General features: G+C 44.9%; 1 protein-coding gene across 1 annotated transcript in view; it reads right to left on the reverse strand.

Moving 5' to 3' along the window:
* Positions 1 to 2,725: 2,725 nt before the first annotated feature.
* Positions 2,726 to 18,233, reverse strand: part of TMEM86A (transmembrane protein 86A) — an 89,086-nt gene continuing 73,578 nt past the window's right edge. Inside the window, exons 4-5 of the mRNA XM_048855888.2 lie at positions 17,198 to 17,462; positions 2,726 to 12,887 (exon numbers count right to left, since the gene is read on the reverse strand). Coding sequence (XP_048711845.1) covers positions 12,460 to 12,887; positions 17,198 to 17,462 — 693 coding nt within the window. The 3' untranslated portion in view covers positions 2,726 to 12,459. The remainder of the gene's footprint in view (positions 12,888 to 17,197; positions 17,463 to 18,233) is intronic.

Raw genomic sequence — 18,233 nt, forward strand, 5'->3', positions numbered from 1 at the left:
TGGTGTGGAAGTGGCTTGAACCCTAGTTGAATAAGCAGTGACTTTAGGACGGGGGGTGCATTCCTAAGGACTCATAGCATGCAAGAATGTACCTGAAACCCATTTAGATAGCATCTAGATGGAAATAAAGTGACCCCTTGTCCTCTTGGCAGAGAAATTGAAGAGCCTGGTGGAATTCCTGAAGGGTTTAGTTAGTCCTGTGTAGGTAGAAAGTCAGAGCTCTTCTTACATCCAGAGTATGGAGGCTGGTCTCTTCCCTCAAAGAGTGAAGTCTGGGGTAAAAGCCCAGTAGTTGGATGTCCTGATTGATATTGAATGCTGATGAAACTTTAGCGACGAAGTGAAGGTGGGGACGCAGGATAAGGCTTTGAAATCATCTGCGTAGAATGGCAGAGTATGGTTGCCGCATGTGGGAATGAAGGGGATGGTAGTGCCGCATGTGGGAATGAAGGGGATGGTAGAAGCTCCTGTTCTTCTGGTGGAAGGATGAGGGGGGCCCTGAGGTGTTGGTGGCCGAGAATCTTAGTGGGTGCTCTTGTGTGAGGGCAATCTGTAGACTTAGTCCCCAAAAATCCCATTGGGGAGGGGCATAAGGAAAAGGAGTAGGGCCCCCAGGGTATTCTTGCCATGGCTGATGGTCACCCATTGGCTGGTTCCTGGGGTCTTGTCCTCAGGAAACACCTTGAAGGATATAGGGTGGAATGGGTAGGTGATGGAGCCTTGAATGGATACTTCTGAATAAGTGTTACCTGAATACCATGTTCAGTAAGGTAGCAGACCTGAGAGACTTCTGTCTCGAGCCGCAGGCAGTTGAGAAGGAACTGGAGTCCTGTAGGTCTTCTCCTTCCTATATGCCCTCAGACCAGAGTACAAGGAGGCATATGGTGCAGGCATGGCCCAATGGATGGTGCTAACAGCAACAAAATATCTCCAATCCAGAGTGCACGGGCACATATGCCGCCTCATGAGGAGCAACCATAGGGACAACAACTCAGAGAAGACCCGTCCTTCCTCTCTGTAATACAATATAATGTGGTTTGTTTATTCCTAGCTAGCCTTTTTGTTAGGTAATACTAAATAAACAATATGTATTGAGGCACAACAAAAAGGTTTAAAGATGAACACAGCCGGGAAGCTGATACAAAATAGAACATGGTGGAAAGGCTTCCTTTGGCCCCATCATCACGGTTGAGCTGACAAATGGGAATCAAAGAAAGATTATTATGTAAAGGACTGCTCCTGCAAATAGTATAACCCATGTATAACTCTATTTATGGGAAGAGCCCCACAGATTTCAATGAAACTACTCCTGGGTATGCTTCAGTGTTTGTGTGATCAAGCCCTAAGAACTAATTAAAAAAAAACAGGATGGCTTCAGTCATTGGCATTTTAATCTCAAAATATGTTGCTACCTGCCGCCACTGCTGCTGCTGGTATGGCTAAAGCCAGATTAAGAATTATAATACCTATGACCTGATTGAATTGATTTTGTGCCTATTTTTCCAGTGTAGTATTAATCTTTCCAGGAAACTGTTGTGAGATAAACACGATGCTGACCGGTCATGTGCTCCAACTTTCTCTGCAGGCTGAGAGTATTTTACATTCCATGTGCCACCTGGAGTGTGCTGGTGAGTGGGAAGGGAGCACAGCTAAAAGGGGACATACCAACCCAGCGGGGCTGGAAATATTTAAAACAGTTTGCAAATGAAAAGGCATGGTACCTTCTGATGATGCTAAGATTATGTCTACACTACAGCTGGGATTGACGCTCTGAGATCGATCCACCGGTGGTCGATTTAGCAGGTCTAGTGAAGACCCGCCAAATCGACACCAGATCACTCTCCAGTCGACCCCTGTACTCTACCCCCAACGAAGAGAGTAAGGTAAGTCAACAGGAGAGTTTCTCCCATCGACACCCCCCACCCCTCCCCCACGGTAACTCGACCTAAGGTATGTTGACTCTAGCTACAGTTATTCAGGTAGCTGGAGTTACGTAGCGTAGGTTGACTTCCCACAGTACCGTAGACCTAGCCTAAATTATGTGACAGCTACTTTGGAAACAATGCAGCAAAGTTCCTGTGTAACAGTGGTTCATTCCCAAACGATGGGTCACTTTATTTGAGGGAGGGAGGATGTTGGAAGGGTGCTCACAGGATTTCTTTTGCTTAAAAGAGGTTTGAAGAAGAGAAGAAATCTCAGTGTTAATTTTTTTTTTTGCTTTTTCCCAAACTGACGGGGAATTTTCACCTAGGTGAATGTGGAAGTCATTAGGCCTTGATCCTGCAAAGAGTTATGTGTGTGCTTAACTTTTTAAGCATCTGAGTAGTCCCCTGGAATTAAATAGGCCTTGCGTGTTTTAAGTTTACAAACATAAATCATTGCAATACTGGGGCTGTATTGTACCCCAAAAAAAAAATGGTTCCTCCAAATGTGGCATTCCCAGCGGTGATAGAAAGAATGGTTAATGAGGCCAAACTAGCTCGTTCACCGCATCAGGTATGGCCAAAAAATACTGGGCCAAATCCTCAACTGGAGTAGAATGGCCTAGCTCCACTGCATGGAACTACAACAATGTACAGTAGCTGAAGATCTGGTCCATTGACTGGAGTTCTACTTGGGTAAAATTGAAGTAGAACCGTGTTGACTCGGGACCTGTATTTCAAGATGAAACTGTCATGGAAAGAGACAACAAGCAAAAAGTAGTTTCAGCTAGGCAGTACAAACATCAAGTAAATTAATATTTTAATTATTGGTACACATACAAGAAATTAGAAGAAAAACTACATTCCAAATACAGAGTAATAGTAAAATTAACATAAAAATGCATCATAGATAGTATCAAAGTGGCCATACTGCATGTGGTGACTTTTAAATTGATGGCAAAATAGATTAGTTAAGTGCTCATCACTTTAAAACATGGCTAAGTGCTGAGCCTGTGAATGGAGAAGGGGAGCTGCTTGATTTGTATATTAAATCTTTAAAAATATGCTTTGCCTTTAATTCACCAGAACACAGGCGGTTCAGTTCATATAGGAGTCATTGAGATTAACAGGTCAGGACTTGTAGCCCGATCCTGAAGTCCTTACCCAGACAAAACTACCACTTATCCCAATGGGATTTTTTCACTGAGGGAAAGATTCTGCCAACCTTCCCCACAACGAATAGCAGCGGATTCCATGAACAGTCCTATCTGGGAAACAAAATGGGCCTATTCTTGCATAGGCCCTGAGTAAGGACTGCAGGTTTGGGCCCTGGATTTCTAAATTGTCCTGATTCAACAAAGAAACCAGTGTGGGAGGTCTGTTTTTTGTTTTTGTTGTTTAATTAGGTTGCCAAGATAATAGTTTCCTTACTGGTGCTAAGTTTCCTGATGTTCTGTCTATTTTAGTGCCAGTAGGACTATAACATAGGCCCATATCTTGCTCCCACTGATGTATCATAGGAGCAGAAGCAGACCCTAGACCCCCTCTTTCACAGAGCTAGTTACAAGGGTTCTGAAGTAGCAAATTATCACTGGCCACAGCACATCAAGCCTGTATTTCATCCACTTTTTCTTTTAATGAGTTTATATCTACAGCAATTTGGTGTCACCACAGATACAATACAAGCCACTTAAATTTTGGCATTTCAGCCAACTGGCCACTTTTTTTTTTTTTTTTTTTAGTCTATCTATAGGTATACCGACATAATTTTTATATTTTTACTTTAAAGGAAAAAAATACATCGTCAACGGAACTTCCTCCAAACTAAGAAAAAGAATATCTATCAAACATTTAAAGAAACAATAAAAATTTGCATTGTATTTGCCTTTGAGTTCATAATAATGTAAGTTTTACTGCTTGAGAATTATGGTCCATTTCACAGGTATACACCCATTTTTAGAATGTAAGCGCTTCAGCCTTCATTTGTATTTGTACAGCACCTAGCACAGTGTGGGTGCTACTGGAAAAAATAATTTACAGTTTGGGGCCTGATTTGAAATCAACAGAGTTATGCCAATTTATACCATTTGAGAGCCATACTTTGGAGCCATAATTCTGTTCATAAGTTTGTTCTGAGTCCAGTGGCTGTTCATACAAACACATTCTCATCCAGAAAATCGTACACATCCTACATACAGTGGGACAGGAATTAATTCCAAAATGGGCATTCCCTCTCCATTGGCTTTAAAGCCAATAAAGTTTATGATCAAAGGAAATTAAATATCCCGTTTGTAACTCATTCCTTAAACTCTAGTTGACTTTCTGCCTGAGAAAAGATGAACAGAACCACAGCATGTTCAACTTCAACATTTTCAGCAATAATCGAGCTAGAATTAGGATACTTTGTTTTGGCTGGATCAGGCTTATTCTAGCTCATTCAGAGATGAGCCTGCGTTGCAAAATTGGGATGTGATGCTCACATCTTGGGGTTTTGCTTCTGACTTTTAGAAACTTTTTGCAACTTTGGGATCTGAGTTCAGACTTGTTAAAAACCCCTTCCCTTGAAGTTTGGGTGTGTCTGGGTCCAGAGTTTTGGCTTGGCTTCCTCCCTAATAGATCATGCAAATGACTGTTTTCCATTTGCTTTCCATCTGATGCAGAAATCTAACTGAAACATTTATTCACGTCACCTTTTTTCAAGTGAATTTCTGCAGGTTCTTTGAAGCATTTTTATTTTGAATACTATAGTATAATAATACTTAGCACTTATCTAGTGCTTTACACCTTTCAAGGTGCTTTACAAACATGCACTAATCCTCACACCAGCCCTGTGAAGTAGGTAGGCATTTTACAGATGGGGGGGAACAGAAACAGAGAGTTAGATTCTCAACTGCTGTAAACTGGCATACCTCTATTGACTTTAATCAGAATTACATCCTTTCAGACCAGCTGACTTAACCAAGGCCACAAAAGGAATCGGTGTCAAAGCCAGGCTCAGAACTTAGGAGTTGTAGATATCCAGTCCTGGGCTCAGACCACTCAACTCTGCTGCCTCTCCAGATAAAAGAGCAGCTCTCTCTGCCAAAACTAGGCAATTTGCCACTCCCATGCACCCAAAATAGAGAAGGAGACATCTGCCACAGAGCTTTATATCTGCTCTGTTTTGACCACTTTCCCCTCCAAGGCCAATAAAGAGCTATGCTGGAAAGAAGGGCAGGGAGTGAAAGCCTTCAAGTCCTTCTTCTAAACCATGTATTAAATACTAAGGACCCGTTTAACCCAATTCTGATCTCATGCTGGTGTAAATCAAGAGTGGCTCTGCTGAAGTCTCCTCTATATGCCAATTTTACATCCGTAGCTCCACAGACTTCAGTGGTATTGGTAAGGCCCTGCCCAGCCCAGTGGAGTTACAGGAGTGTAACAATGGTGTGAGGTGAAAATCAGACCACTTGGCTTCAAGAGGAGCTTTTTGTGAGTAAAGGAGTTGGGTTCCATATAGGGTAAAAGCTAGGCAGATCAAGCAGACTCCGCACACTCTTAGTCTCCCTGAATAAGGAGTTACTGGCACTTAATGGTTAGTCCAGTAGTGGAAGATGTGGTTTGTAGTGTATATATAACCTCAATTAATCACCCACAAGAATTTCAGAGCGGATTTTGAGTACAGTGTAGTCAATTATTTTTGTCAAGGTCCAAGTTTCTTGGTCAAGGGCCAGATGCCAGAGATATTTAAAGAAATAAGAGGTTTCAGAGTAGCAGCCGTGTTAGTCTGTATTCGCAAAAGGAAAAGGAGGACTTGTGGCACCTTAGAGACTAACTAATTTATCTGAGCACTGTGTATATAAAATCTCTCCACTATATTTTCCACTGTATGCATCCAATGAAGTGAGCTGTAGCTCACGAAAGCTTATGCTCTAATAAATTTGTTAGTCTCTAAGGTGCCACAAGTCCTCCTTTTCTTTTTAAAAAAATAAGTAAATAAAAAGATTTTGGGGACTGTTCAAAAGCATCTGGCAGTCTGGATTTCACCAGTGGTCCGCTTATTGACTACCCCGGGTATACAGTGTGTAACTACTGGGTGCCTCTTGTACTTAGGAGTTATTACTGCTGGGATTAGGAATACAATGTACCGTACACTGCTTCTACTCCCTTCCTGCAACGTTATCGCGCCTAAGAATGGATGATGCTCCTTAAAGATTTTGCTTCTAAAGGGAAAGGCTGTGTATGTGTTTGGAGTGGGGGGAAGGGAAGTAGAACAATACCTTCAAATTTAAAAGGCAAAGAGAGACAATGGGAGAGTTAAGGAAGGAAGCGGAAAAGAGTCAAGATGGATATTTATGTGCTCTCCATTCCTACTTTGCCACTGCCTTTCAAATCCCAGATTGCTTTCACCAGTGTTGAACTGTTTTTTGTCCCAGGAAACAGTATCTAAAACAGACGCCCACCTGCACCCCTCCCCCACATCAATGTTTCCCAGGCTTAATCAGAAGAATGGGAGCTGGCTGTGTCAAATCTGTGCCCATAGCAGCTGGCCTCTTCCCAGCAAGAAAGGCTCTCTCAGGAAAAAGGGTTTTGTTCAAGTCATGTGGATTAAAGGGATGTGGAGAGGGAGACGGGCGAGAGACCAGGGTGACTCTCTCTAACAGCCTGAGTCTGTGATGCCCCAGGCAACCCTCGACTCTCTCAGAGTTCTCCGGTGCAGGCCCACAACAGAAGCAGTGCATTTTACAGGGCCCATGCTCAGATTATGCTAGCTCCCTCCTCTCAAAATGACAGATCACCTAGGAACGCCTGTTGAACCCTCTGCAATCATCATCAGGATCAAGGCCTGAGATTGGCAGATCGTAAAATAAACTGAGATAAAAAAAATTACAGAAAAATAATTAAAACTGCTTCCGGAAACTGAAGAATAATACTCTCTGGAGGTGAAGAAAGTGATACCCTACTAACTCAGAGCAGGGGAGATTATAACATTCAATGAAGGTATCCATTCGCTCCTTTACTGAGCATGTCAGTCTTTCTTACAGGGGAGGGAATCCTTGGAGAACATAAGTGAAGAACAGATATGCCAAAGTGACATAGTCCAAGAGAGAGTTAAGTCTTAAATTAGCCATTCACTCAAATCCTGCTAGCACTGGCCCCAGCAGACAGTTAGAGCACTGTACATGCATATTTTCTCTAGCTGGCTCTATGACAGGAAGAGGGTTGCAAACAAGCGGCCTGTGTAACAGCAGGTGACATCCACAAAGAGCAGCGATGCAGGGGCCAAGCTGGGGATCACAAGACAAGCAAAACTGATGAATGGAGATGCTGCATGCCTCCTACAGCTGGTCGCTCTAGCAGAAGCAATCCCTTGAGTGAATGAATACGGGAAATATTGTGCAACAGCATTAGAGGAAGGAGATTACAGGGGCCTGTGCTATTTACAATGCGTTCCCCCTCAGTAATGCAGCTAACCTTTCTGGTGTATGTTTATAAAGCAGCAGACGCTTCTGGGGGGCACTATTGTTAACCCAGCCTTTTGCAATGGTACTTAAATTTTCTAAAATATGAAGAGTCCTTGGAAGGAAGGCCCAGATCCTCACTGAACTCAATGGAAGTTAAGAGTCTGAATAGTACTACTGGGGATCTAGGCCAAAATGTCTGTTCAACATACTGAATCCCACTATGTAGGGCTACTGGTGGGTGTGAAAACTAGTCAGTAAAGAAAGTGTGGGGTGTTCTCAGTGCCAGCGGCCTATCTCACACTGCTGCTAATACTGCCCACTGGTCCTGTCAGCCGTGCTCAGGTAGAATAGTGCCGTACTCTGCCAGTCGTCCCATGGATTAAGTGCTACTCTGTGAGCTGAACTGTAACACAGGAGAGAGCCAGGAGAGAGCGCTCTTCGCATCAGCCAAGGAGAAGGAAGGTTTGTGGGAGCATCACCAAGCCAAGGAGAGGAGCAGAAGCTGTCCTCTGTTGCTAACACTCACACAGGGGGACATGATCAGCGTTCCCTTATATCAGGAGTGGCCAACCTGTGGCTCTTCAGAAGTTAATACGCGGCTCCTTGTACAGGCACCGACTCCGGGGCTGGAGCTACAGGCGCCAACTTTCCAATGTGGTGGGGGGTGCTCACTGCTCAACCCCTGGCTCTGCCACAGGCCCTTCCCCCACTCCACCCCTTCCCGCCCCCTCCCCTGAGCTGGCCGTCGCGTAGCTCCTCTTCCCTCCCCTCCAGAGCCTCCTGCATGCCACAAAACAGCTGATCGGGAGGTGCGGGGAGGGAGGGAGAGGTGCTGATCGGTGAGGCTGCTGGTGGGTGGGAGGTGCTGGGAACGGGCGGGTGGGGAGCTGCTGACCTATTACTTTGGCTCTTTGGCAATGTACATTGGTAAATTCTGGCTCCTTCTCAGGCTCAGGTTGGCCACCCCTGCCTTATATCATGGCAGCCCTCAGGCCACTTCACTTTACACTAGAGCCTGACCATGTGGCCAGAGGGCTACAGATTTGGCAAGGTGCAAAAGTCTCTTCAAGAGATCTTTGTCCCCTCTCCAGCCTATGCCAAGCACTCCTTGGGTGAACCAAAGAATGGAGGCCCACATATTTTATAGGAGGTTAAATCAAAGTGGAATTATATTTTCCTAAACTGCAGCATTCTCAGATAAGAGTCCAAAACAATGCCACCCCATCAGCGTTATTGGCTCGGAAGAGTTTGTATGTAATATAAAATCAGGGGGCTGGTTGAGAGACTCTGGGGTGCTCACCCATGTAGCTCTCTAATTAAACCAACACTGCAGCCTGGTTTGTTCTAGCAGTGCCTGTCTCTCTCCCAGCATCTCCCTTTGAGACAGACACACAAGAGAAGAGGGTGTCCGGTGGAGGACCTGCACTTAGGAGATGGTCACCCATCTGGTATTTCCCTGGCACAAGTGGTGTGTTCACCCTTGCAACCAGTCACAGATAAAGACCATTTTCTTTCAATTCATGGACTTAATGCACAGACCATTCAGTGACTAATAGTGTCTTACTATGTAGATAGCAGGGTTTAGCCCAAAGGGCTTTGCAAACTGTGGGCCAAATCTGCAGCTGGTGTAAATTGGCAAAGCTCCACAGAAATCAATGGCCCACTTACACCAGTTGTGGATACCATTACTAACTCTACATTTGGGACTAATTTGGATCTGACCGTGTCTCTTTGTGTCATATTTGGTCCTGAAAAACCTGCCATTTACTTTCAATATCTTAATAACAGGGAAAACAGTGCTGGGAGACCCCACAAAGAGCAAAGGCTAGAGGAGCATGTGAACTAAAGGGACTATTGCTGGATTCCAAGGGGCATAGTGAGCAGGGCTGCAGCAGAAACTGAGGCTTGCTCTGCACTGCAGACTTATGTCGGCAGAACTACGTCACGCAGAGGTGTGGAAAATCCACACCCTTGAGCAACGCAGTTAAACCAGCTGAACTGCAGCCGTAGACAGAACAACACCGATGAGAGAAGCTCTCCTGTCAGTATAGGTAGTGTCTTCACTAAGTGCTACAACCGCGCACTGCATCAGTGCTGCTGCAGCCTGTATGTGTAGACAAGTCCTCAGTCAGGGCATGGCAACTGACCTACGAGAAACCTGCAGGCTCAGGCTCAGAAATGCCAGGTGCAAAAACAAAGCTCTCACTGCATAGGGCCTATGATGAGAGGTACTCCCCACAGGAAGGGCTGCATTAGGCCTAGTCAAGCCTCATCAACCAATTAGGATGCAAACAGGGGAGATTTAGACTGGAGGAAGCTAATTAGAAGGAAGATCACCTGTGAGGGCATAGGCAAGCATTCTACAAAGCCAGGAGACGGAGCTAGTGTAAGAAGGTAGTAGGGAGGAAGTCTATTGTCTCACTTCCTGAGGTCAGGGAGAAGACTCACAGTAGGAAGAAGACTGCGGTGAGAGCAGTAAGTTTGGAAAGAGCCAGGCCTTAACTGTTCAGTACAGGGGCCTGGCCTGGAACCCCAAATAGAGGGCAGGCTTGGGTTCCCCTACCAACCACTGCAGAGCGGTAGGGCTAAGGGCAGCAAACGTGAAGACTGCTGGAGTGATGTTGTCAGTCCAGTGGGTGTGAGGACTGCCTGTGGAAGGGGAAACCACTTAATGACCTGGCTGGACAGCTGAATCACAAAGAGGAAGCAGCAGCTCCTGGAGTGAAAGAGGGGCTGCAGACAGAGAGGTGGATTGCAACTATGGGAAAGGGTGTTGGTCTGGTAGAGCTAATCCTCAGAACCACCAGGAGTAGGGGTGATCCTGTGGTGAGCAGAGCACCCTGTGACAGGGCCCACTTGTGAACTCCTCACTCACATGTAGGAACAGTTATTCACCGGTATGGTCTCATTAGAATCAATAGGACTACTCATGTGAGTACCATGGGAGGAAGGGCCACAAAACAAACATTCAAGGGACACCATCCGATTTGGGAAGGGGAGAGGAAAGCCCCCTTGATGCACTATCACTGTATATCCATAGGAAATGCCTCTGCATCCACTTGTCATGCATCAAAGACCAATCAGGGGCAGCAGCAGCTCAGCACTTGTGAGCAACCCACAATAAATTAAACAGCATGCAGGAGGGAAGGAACTATTGAAAAGTAAAATTATAATTGTGAAATTTAAAAATACCTCCCCAGAATCCTTTAACAGAGTCTAATGGAAGAGATACTCTTGCTATGGCAGGGGGAGGATAAGATTGCCAAATAGTTTGGGTTGGTTGGAAATAGGTTTTTCCCATCTCTAATGGTTCTAATTTTTCTTATAGGCTCCACGATGTTAGGAGAAATGTGGGTGAGTTGGTTTGAATGCACAGAATCGTTCTTTTCAGGTGGTTTAGCCTCAAAGTGGGCTTTGCCAAGTCAAGTGGCACAAACTTGGTTCTTTGCCATTGACTGGCAAAAAACAGACACTTGTTCTACGTAGCTGGCTTTGTAGGTAAGGGAAAATGCTCACAGACAAATAAAATACCCCGAGTAAGGAGTGTATTAAATATGTGCAAATATGCAGAGTATTCTCACTTATTAGCAGCTGTAAATACTGAGCAATAAATGCTTAAATGTCAAATTCCAGTCTCCCAATTCCCACATTATGGATAGAATGTGAGCCCAGGAAAAAATAAATCATGATTTCTTAGTGGAATGTATCTCCAAAAGTGTGATGCAAAGCACAGAATACCCCAACTCAGGTTGTGTATGGTGGCTCCTAATACCATACTACTGTGCACATATGTATAGGGTCAAGTGTGTAGACATGCAAATACAGAGAAGCCTACTAGCCTTAATTGAATAAATAGGTTTCCCTGAAAATCTGCCAAGCTCACAGTTAAAACAATTGCCTGTTAACACTAATGATGCATCTATAAACTTGGGTCTGCAGTAATTTCACAGTGATCGAAGTATGCTATATCCCAGTGTGCATTTCTTTATATGCTTTGTGTTTTAATACTTTGCCTTTGTTTTGGAGTTTTTTGGGGTTGGCACAAACATTGTCACTGATTCAAGAGCTCTCAACACCTACAGAGGAGGTGCAGGAGGTTTACCAGGCTTATTAATTCAGTCAACAAAGCTACTGATAACTGGGGGTGAGGTCTGATGCTGAAAGACAGACCCATTGTTCCATCATATATCTTAGCACATGGCCACAGGACTACCCTAGGTAAGCAAATGCTGAAAGTTGCCTGCTAAAACTGCTCATTAACTTTCATGCACGTATCCTTTCATTGTAACCCAGCCTGCTTCAAATGCCTTTCACTTCCCATTTTCTCAAAGTTCAGAATGTTATTGCATTCTGTTGTTGCTTCTGCAAGTATATAGCATACTAAATGCTCAGCAGCATTCACGTTGGGCACAAACTTTGAATGGCATTTAAATAGGAAGTTGCATGAGTTTGGAATTCACAAAAGAGCCCCGGTTAGAATCCAGTACAGTGCAAGTTTCCCACCACCCAATTCTTACCAATGTACTTCAGCCCTGACCTGCACTACCTATCCTCTTGCTATGCTACTCCTAGGCTCTCTTTGAGCAGAGGCTGTCAGTTGCTGCACCCTGTGTAGTGGCTTTGTAATGGCCACAACTTGGGTCTAGTCTAGTCACCACCTAAGCTCATTGTCACATCCCTATCACCTTAGCTGGGATTGGGACATGTGTGCCCAGGCTGGAAGGCAAGCCTCTTAACTTGCCTAGCCTCTTTTCACGGTCTCTTTAAATTAGCCTTCTCCTTCCATAACATTCAGAACCAGCTTCAGGATTAACAAATACAATGTTTTAGAGAGGACTCCTGAAGCTTCCAAGAGGAAAAGGTCAATGAGTAGCTACTGTAGGAGCAGTCTAAATTTTCCAGTGTGGTCTCCACACTGAAGTAAATTACATTCAAGGAGAGTCAGATTTAAAAAAACCCAAAGATAATGCTTTAAAGAAGCAAAATCTCTATCACCAATGCACCTTGAGAGATGGAGATCTCCTTCAGCGACTAATGCTACTACAGCACCCCAGTTATAATCCATGCAGTTCACGAGCCTGCTGGCGTTCCATCTAATTCCTCTTTTTGAAGTCCTCTTCATCCCTGCTCTCCACAGCTGAGAGTGCAATGAGCATCTGGGCTGCATAGTAAGTGGCCATGATGATGGCACGTGAGTAGGGCACCGGGAAGCAGAACTTGTTAACTGCAATGGTCAGATCTGACACCATGAAAAGCACTGCTCCGATGCAGGCTGAAAGCTTGGTCCAAGTCCAGAGGTCATTGCACAGCTGCACCCCAGCAATGGCGCGCCACCCCATGAAGCCGATCAATGCGATGTAGACAGCAACCAGGTAGGTGAATGGGCCTGAGAGGTAGTAATACAGGAAGGTGTAGCAGAAGCTGGAGACAAGGGTCATCACAAAGCCAGCTTTCAGGTCCAAAGGCTTCATCCCAAATGCTGAGGAGTACAGGATGTGTGTGATGGCAAACATCAGCAGACCTGGAAAGAAGCATTGACACAGCAAGTGTGAGCTTTAATGGGCATAACTAATTTATGACTACATCAGATTAAACAGTCACAGGGAAGGTGCTGTCTTAATTCTGCTCCCAGTGGTAAAACTCCCACGTGAATTTAGTGGGAGCAGAGGTAGGCCAACATTCAGCCCTTCTGAAAATCCCATCCCTAGAGGGGGAAAAAAAAAAACTTAATACAGTGACATCTGTAGAGGAGGCTACCCTGGTCAGGCTGGTTCCTGCCCTAGGAAAATGTCCTGATGTACCCACAGTCACACTGAGGATAATTCTGCTCTGCCTTTTAGACAACCACCTCTGCTAACTCTACAGATAAATCAGGAAGAAACAAAACTCAAGTCTTTCAGACCTAACCTCTTTTTTGAATTTCAGAGCGGAGGAAGGCAGGTTTGAGATCCCAGATCTGTAAACACCTGTAGAGTTTTTTCTGGGTGGTGCCAAAACTGGAAGGAACCTTTTCCCAGATCAATGGAATCCAAATATTGTGAGAGCAATTATCAAAAATTTCAACACCTCCAAATTCAGACCCAAACTCTCTGGCCTTAGCCACAGACCCAAACTCCAACCTGGGACTCAGCTGGACCTAGGTCTAAACATCATCTCCACCCACTGATAGCAGAATCATAAACTGGAAGGAAGCAGCTGGCCAGGATTACACCAGTTTAACCTACCAATTTTTTTTATGGCTACTTGCAAGACCCAAACGAATCAAAAGTGGAACTGATCTGAGAAAACCAAACAAGCTTCCCTTTGAAGTAAAACACCCTTGAGAAATCCCAGATGTTGGTGTAGGAAGGAATTGCCCATATGTTAATCACTCTGCACTAGTCCATCTGACAAGAAATGTCACCATGTGTTGCAGCAGGTGCTGATTGCTAGTTGGTCTTGCCAATCACACATGATGGACTCCAAAATAATTTCAGCTCCCTTCTCCCACCCTCAGCCCACAGACCTACATACACTGAAAGTCTGTTCCATTCTGTTCATGCAGATTTGTTAACTTGGCTGGAAGTTTTCATGCCTAAATAAAACCATGGAAATCTGAGCGCCCCAGCAGGCCAGTGGCTTAAAATTATATCGTGATGCCCTGGTACAAGGGGAACAGGAGCTCCTTAGCAACTAAAATCCACCAGTGACAAGTTTGTACTCTCTGTCATGCTCACAAGCCAACCCACTGTGCTAAAACAACTCAACCAGGTGGCACTGCCCCCTCTGTACTGGGGAGTGTCTTGTGCTATGGCCAGCTGATCTACAGCTCAGATTGCTGGTGCATCCACAGAATGGAACTGGTAGACAGAGCGGAGAGGCAGAGCCCACATGTTGGGCACAAGGCTAGATAGATGGGAAAGGGCACTAGAGGAGAGGGATGAAATGGGGTCGGGGGAGAAGAATAGAGCAAATGAGGGCCTCAAGACTAATTCAGGGAACAGGAGGGGAGACTTAATTAGCTAAACATGAGGAGTAGAGAATTTTACCAATTTAACTTTTTTTTTTAGTGTGCATGTGCTAATATAGAAATACAGTTAGTTTCCATTCCTAACATTTTATATGAGCTAAAGTTCAACTCTTGTAAGTACTCTACAGTCCTCCTGTGGTGAAAGTGAATGGGTTGTAAAAGGTGGTGAAGAGCTCTTACATTTCAGCAACTGTGGGGTTGGCAGCATAAACGTATGTGTTAACAGGGCATATTAGGGCATTCCTAAAAGAGGGTAGAGTCAAGGTAGCATGGGCACCATTAACGCTGCATTTTCTGGTTTTCTGATTGAGCTTTGCTCAATGCAGCCAGGCAAGCTTACTACTTCTGTGTTAACATAGTTTTTTGCCATTGAAAGGAAAGGGTTGTGAAATGGTTGACAACCACTAGCCCAGACTGCTTTGAAAACCTCAGTTCAAACATTTGAGGAGGCAAGACAAAATTGTCAGCAGCTCCTGAAGAAAATGGGCTGATGGGTATTCATAAGAACAGCCACACTGGGTCAGACCAATGGTCCATCTAGCCCAGTACCCTGTCTTCTGGCAGTAACCAGTGCCAGATACTATAGAGGAGTGAACAGAACAGGGCAATGAATCGAGTGATCCACCCCATCATCCCCACTCCCAGCTTCTGGCAGTCAGAGGTTTAGGGACACCCAGTGTATGGGGTTGTGTCCCTGACCATCTTGGCTAATAGCCATTGATGGACCTATCCTCCAGAATTTTTTTTTAACCCACTTACATCTTTGGCCTTCACAACGTTCCCAGCAATGAGTTCCACAGGTTGACTGTGCGTTGTGTGAAGAATTACTTCCTTATGTTTTAAACCTGCTGCCTGTTGATTTCATTGGGTGACCCCTGGTTCTTACATTATTTGAAGGGGTAAATAACACTTACTTTCTCCACACCATTCATTATTTTATAGACTCTCATATCTTACTCCCTTAGTTGTCTCTTCTAGGTTAAACACTCCCAGTCTCTTTTAATCTCTCTTCATATGGAAGCTGTTTCATATTCCTAATAATTTTCATTGCCCTTCTCTTTACTTTTCCCTCCCCCAATTCTAATATATCCTTTTAGAGATGGTATTCAAGGTGTGAGTGTACAATGACTTTATAGAATGATCTTTTCTGTTTTATCTCTCCCTTTCCTAATGGTTCCTAACATTCTGTTTGTTTTGACTGCCGCTGCACATTGAGCAGATGTTTTCAGAGAACGATCCACAATGACTCCAAGATCTCATTCTTGAGTGGAAACAGCTAATTGAGACTCATTTTGTATGTATAGTTGGGATTATGGTTTCCAATGTGCATTACTTTGCATTTATCGACACTGAATTTCATCTGCTATTTTGTTGCCCAGTCACTCTGTTTTGTGAGATCCTTTTGACACTTCACAGTCTGCTTTGGACTTATCTTAAGTAATTTAGTATCCTCTGCAAACTTTGCCACCTCACTGTTTACCTTTTTTTTTTATTCTCCCTCCCCATCTTCCGCCCCCCCCCCCCCCCCCAATTTATAAATATGTTGAACAGCAGTGGTCTGGCATAGATCCTTGGGAGACCCTGCTATTTACCCCCTCCACTGTGAAAATTCACCATTTATTCCTGCCCTTTGTTTCCTGTCTTTTTAACCAGTTACTGAACTATGAGATGACCTTCCCTTTTATGACAAGAATGCTTAGTTTGCTTAAGAGCCTTTGGTGAGAGGGACCTGGTCAAAGCTTGCTGAAAGTCCTCCATTTTCAAGATAGGTTGAGACGCAAGTCAGCACACTTCTAATTAGGGCTAGGCCTAGTGGTTTCTATCACCCACCTCTAGCCCCAGGGGCACTGAAGGATCATGGGCCTCAAACCCCAGCCACCACCCAGAAGCTCATCTGAATGACTGATGGGAGAAGGAGGCTAGTGAAGCTCTAGCTTGCATAGGGCCCTACCCACAAAGCTCCTGATTGGGGGGGAGATGTCAAGCTGTCTAGCCCCACTAGTTGGCTTAGATGCACTGCTTAAACCAGAAAGAAGAATAGGAAGTTGTCTGAGTGACTAGAGGAATCCTTGGTTGGCTGGGCTACTACACACCCTACCTATGTGCCTGACTCTTGTTTCCTGCCTTGCAGCCTGTTTCTCCTTATCCCAGACCACCATCTGTTCCTGCATTGCTCAAGGTCTTTGCTCCTACACCCTACCCCAGACTCAACTCCAGCGTCTCCTCCTGACTTGGTCTCTGGCAGCGACCTTTTCCCTTGGCACTTGACTCAAACCTCAGCTCTGGTTCCAAGTGCATATGACTAACCACTGCCCCCACCCTGCTCCCTAATCACATGCTTCCCTATTAGAACACTGAGGAGCCACTTTCCCCTTCACTTGTTCTCTGCTTTACACTGGGGCCTTGGGAGTGCACATCACAGCAGCTATCCTTGTATAAGAGATGATTGCACAGAGCCCAGCTAGCTGCTGAGTGGTGTGAGGTCATTCTGCCACATTCCCAAGTCCTGCCAGTCCAGGGAATGAGGACAGATGCTGAGATGCTGGGCCAGCACCATGACAGGGCTACCAACCAACCCCAGGCTTTTGGAATGTGATTACAGTGAAGGACATGGGTCATGTCCATCCATGATGCACCCCCTCTAATTTCAGTGCAAGAGATTTATGCATGGGATGAGTCCTTCCTACTGCCATGACAATGGGTTATTCATATAAATAAAAATGAAAGAATAAATATATAAACCCTCTGCATAAGAGCATTTATTCAGTGATAAATTTAACTGGTTGCTATTATATCCCTTCAGACCTGGCGCCATCACTTACCATGAACGAAGTAGCCTTGCTCCTGCCAGATGAGGAAGGCATCCCCCACTGCGGAGAATATTAACCCTGCTAGGATCCTATTGGCGCTTCGATGTGCGACTAGGAAATTGATTCCATGTGCCAGCAGAAAAACCCATAAGCAGAAGATGGGCAGACACTTGATGAGGGCACTGAACCAGGAAGGGCTGGAAGTTGGCAGCCAGAGGACGAAATAGACACAAGTGGCTTTAAAAAATGGCACCAGCTTGGGGCCTTCACTCTTCACCTAAAAGAAACAAGTCATTTAAAAAAAAAATCAATAGGATCATTAGAGGCTATACTATAATAAACTCCTTTGTAGAATGCATCCCTTGGCTTTGAAAGGCTGCTTCCTTTCTAGTTCAGAGCGTCCCTGCGACTGGCAACATCTACCCATCAGGCAAAAGCCACTTGAACTTTAACACATTCTTCACTCCCATTAGCTGTTCAGCCAAGGAGCTGTCCTGAGCCTCTGTCCCAAAAATAAGGGTTTGGGGTTTGTTTGGTTTTGAGTGGAAGTGGGGGAAGAAAGTGTAAAATGCTCTACTACTGCCTTTGAAATACACTGAGGGCCTGATCCAAAGCTTGCTAAAGTCAGTGTAAATCTTTTCATTCACTTCAATTGGCTTGGGATCAGACCCTCTTTAGCAGCCCCTTGCCAAATCTTGTGGCCTAGGAGATGCAGCATCAGTTATAGCCTGGTATCAGATAGCTGTGTGGGGAGAAGGTGCATCTTCACAAACACAAATTCTCTTTGAACAGATGCTGCTGATGGTTATTAGCATTGCAATAGCAGCTAGGGCCTATGACTAGGTCAGGGACCCATTATGTAACCCCAGGTGCAAAGTGCAGCAGGTGAGCTATACACAGTAAAAACAATGCATATGGGACAGAGCCGCAGAGTCCAGATCTGAGCTATCCCAATGTTTGAGAGTGTCTGGATTTGGTGTTCCAGTCTGTGCCCACCATAAAGAGAGTCCTAAGGGGCAAAGTTCTCAGTCCAGATCCAAACTTATCC

This window comes from Caretta caretta, chromosome 6 (assembly GCF_965140235.1).
Source record: "Caretta caretta isolate rCarCar2 chromosome 6, rCarCar1.hap1, whole genome shotgun sequence".
NCBI lineage: Eukaryota > Metazoa > Chordata > Testudines > Cheloniidae > Caretta > Caretta caretta.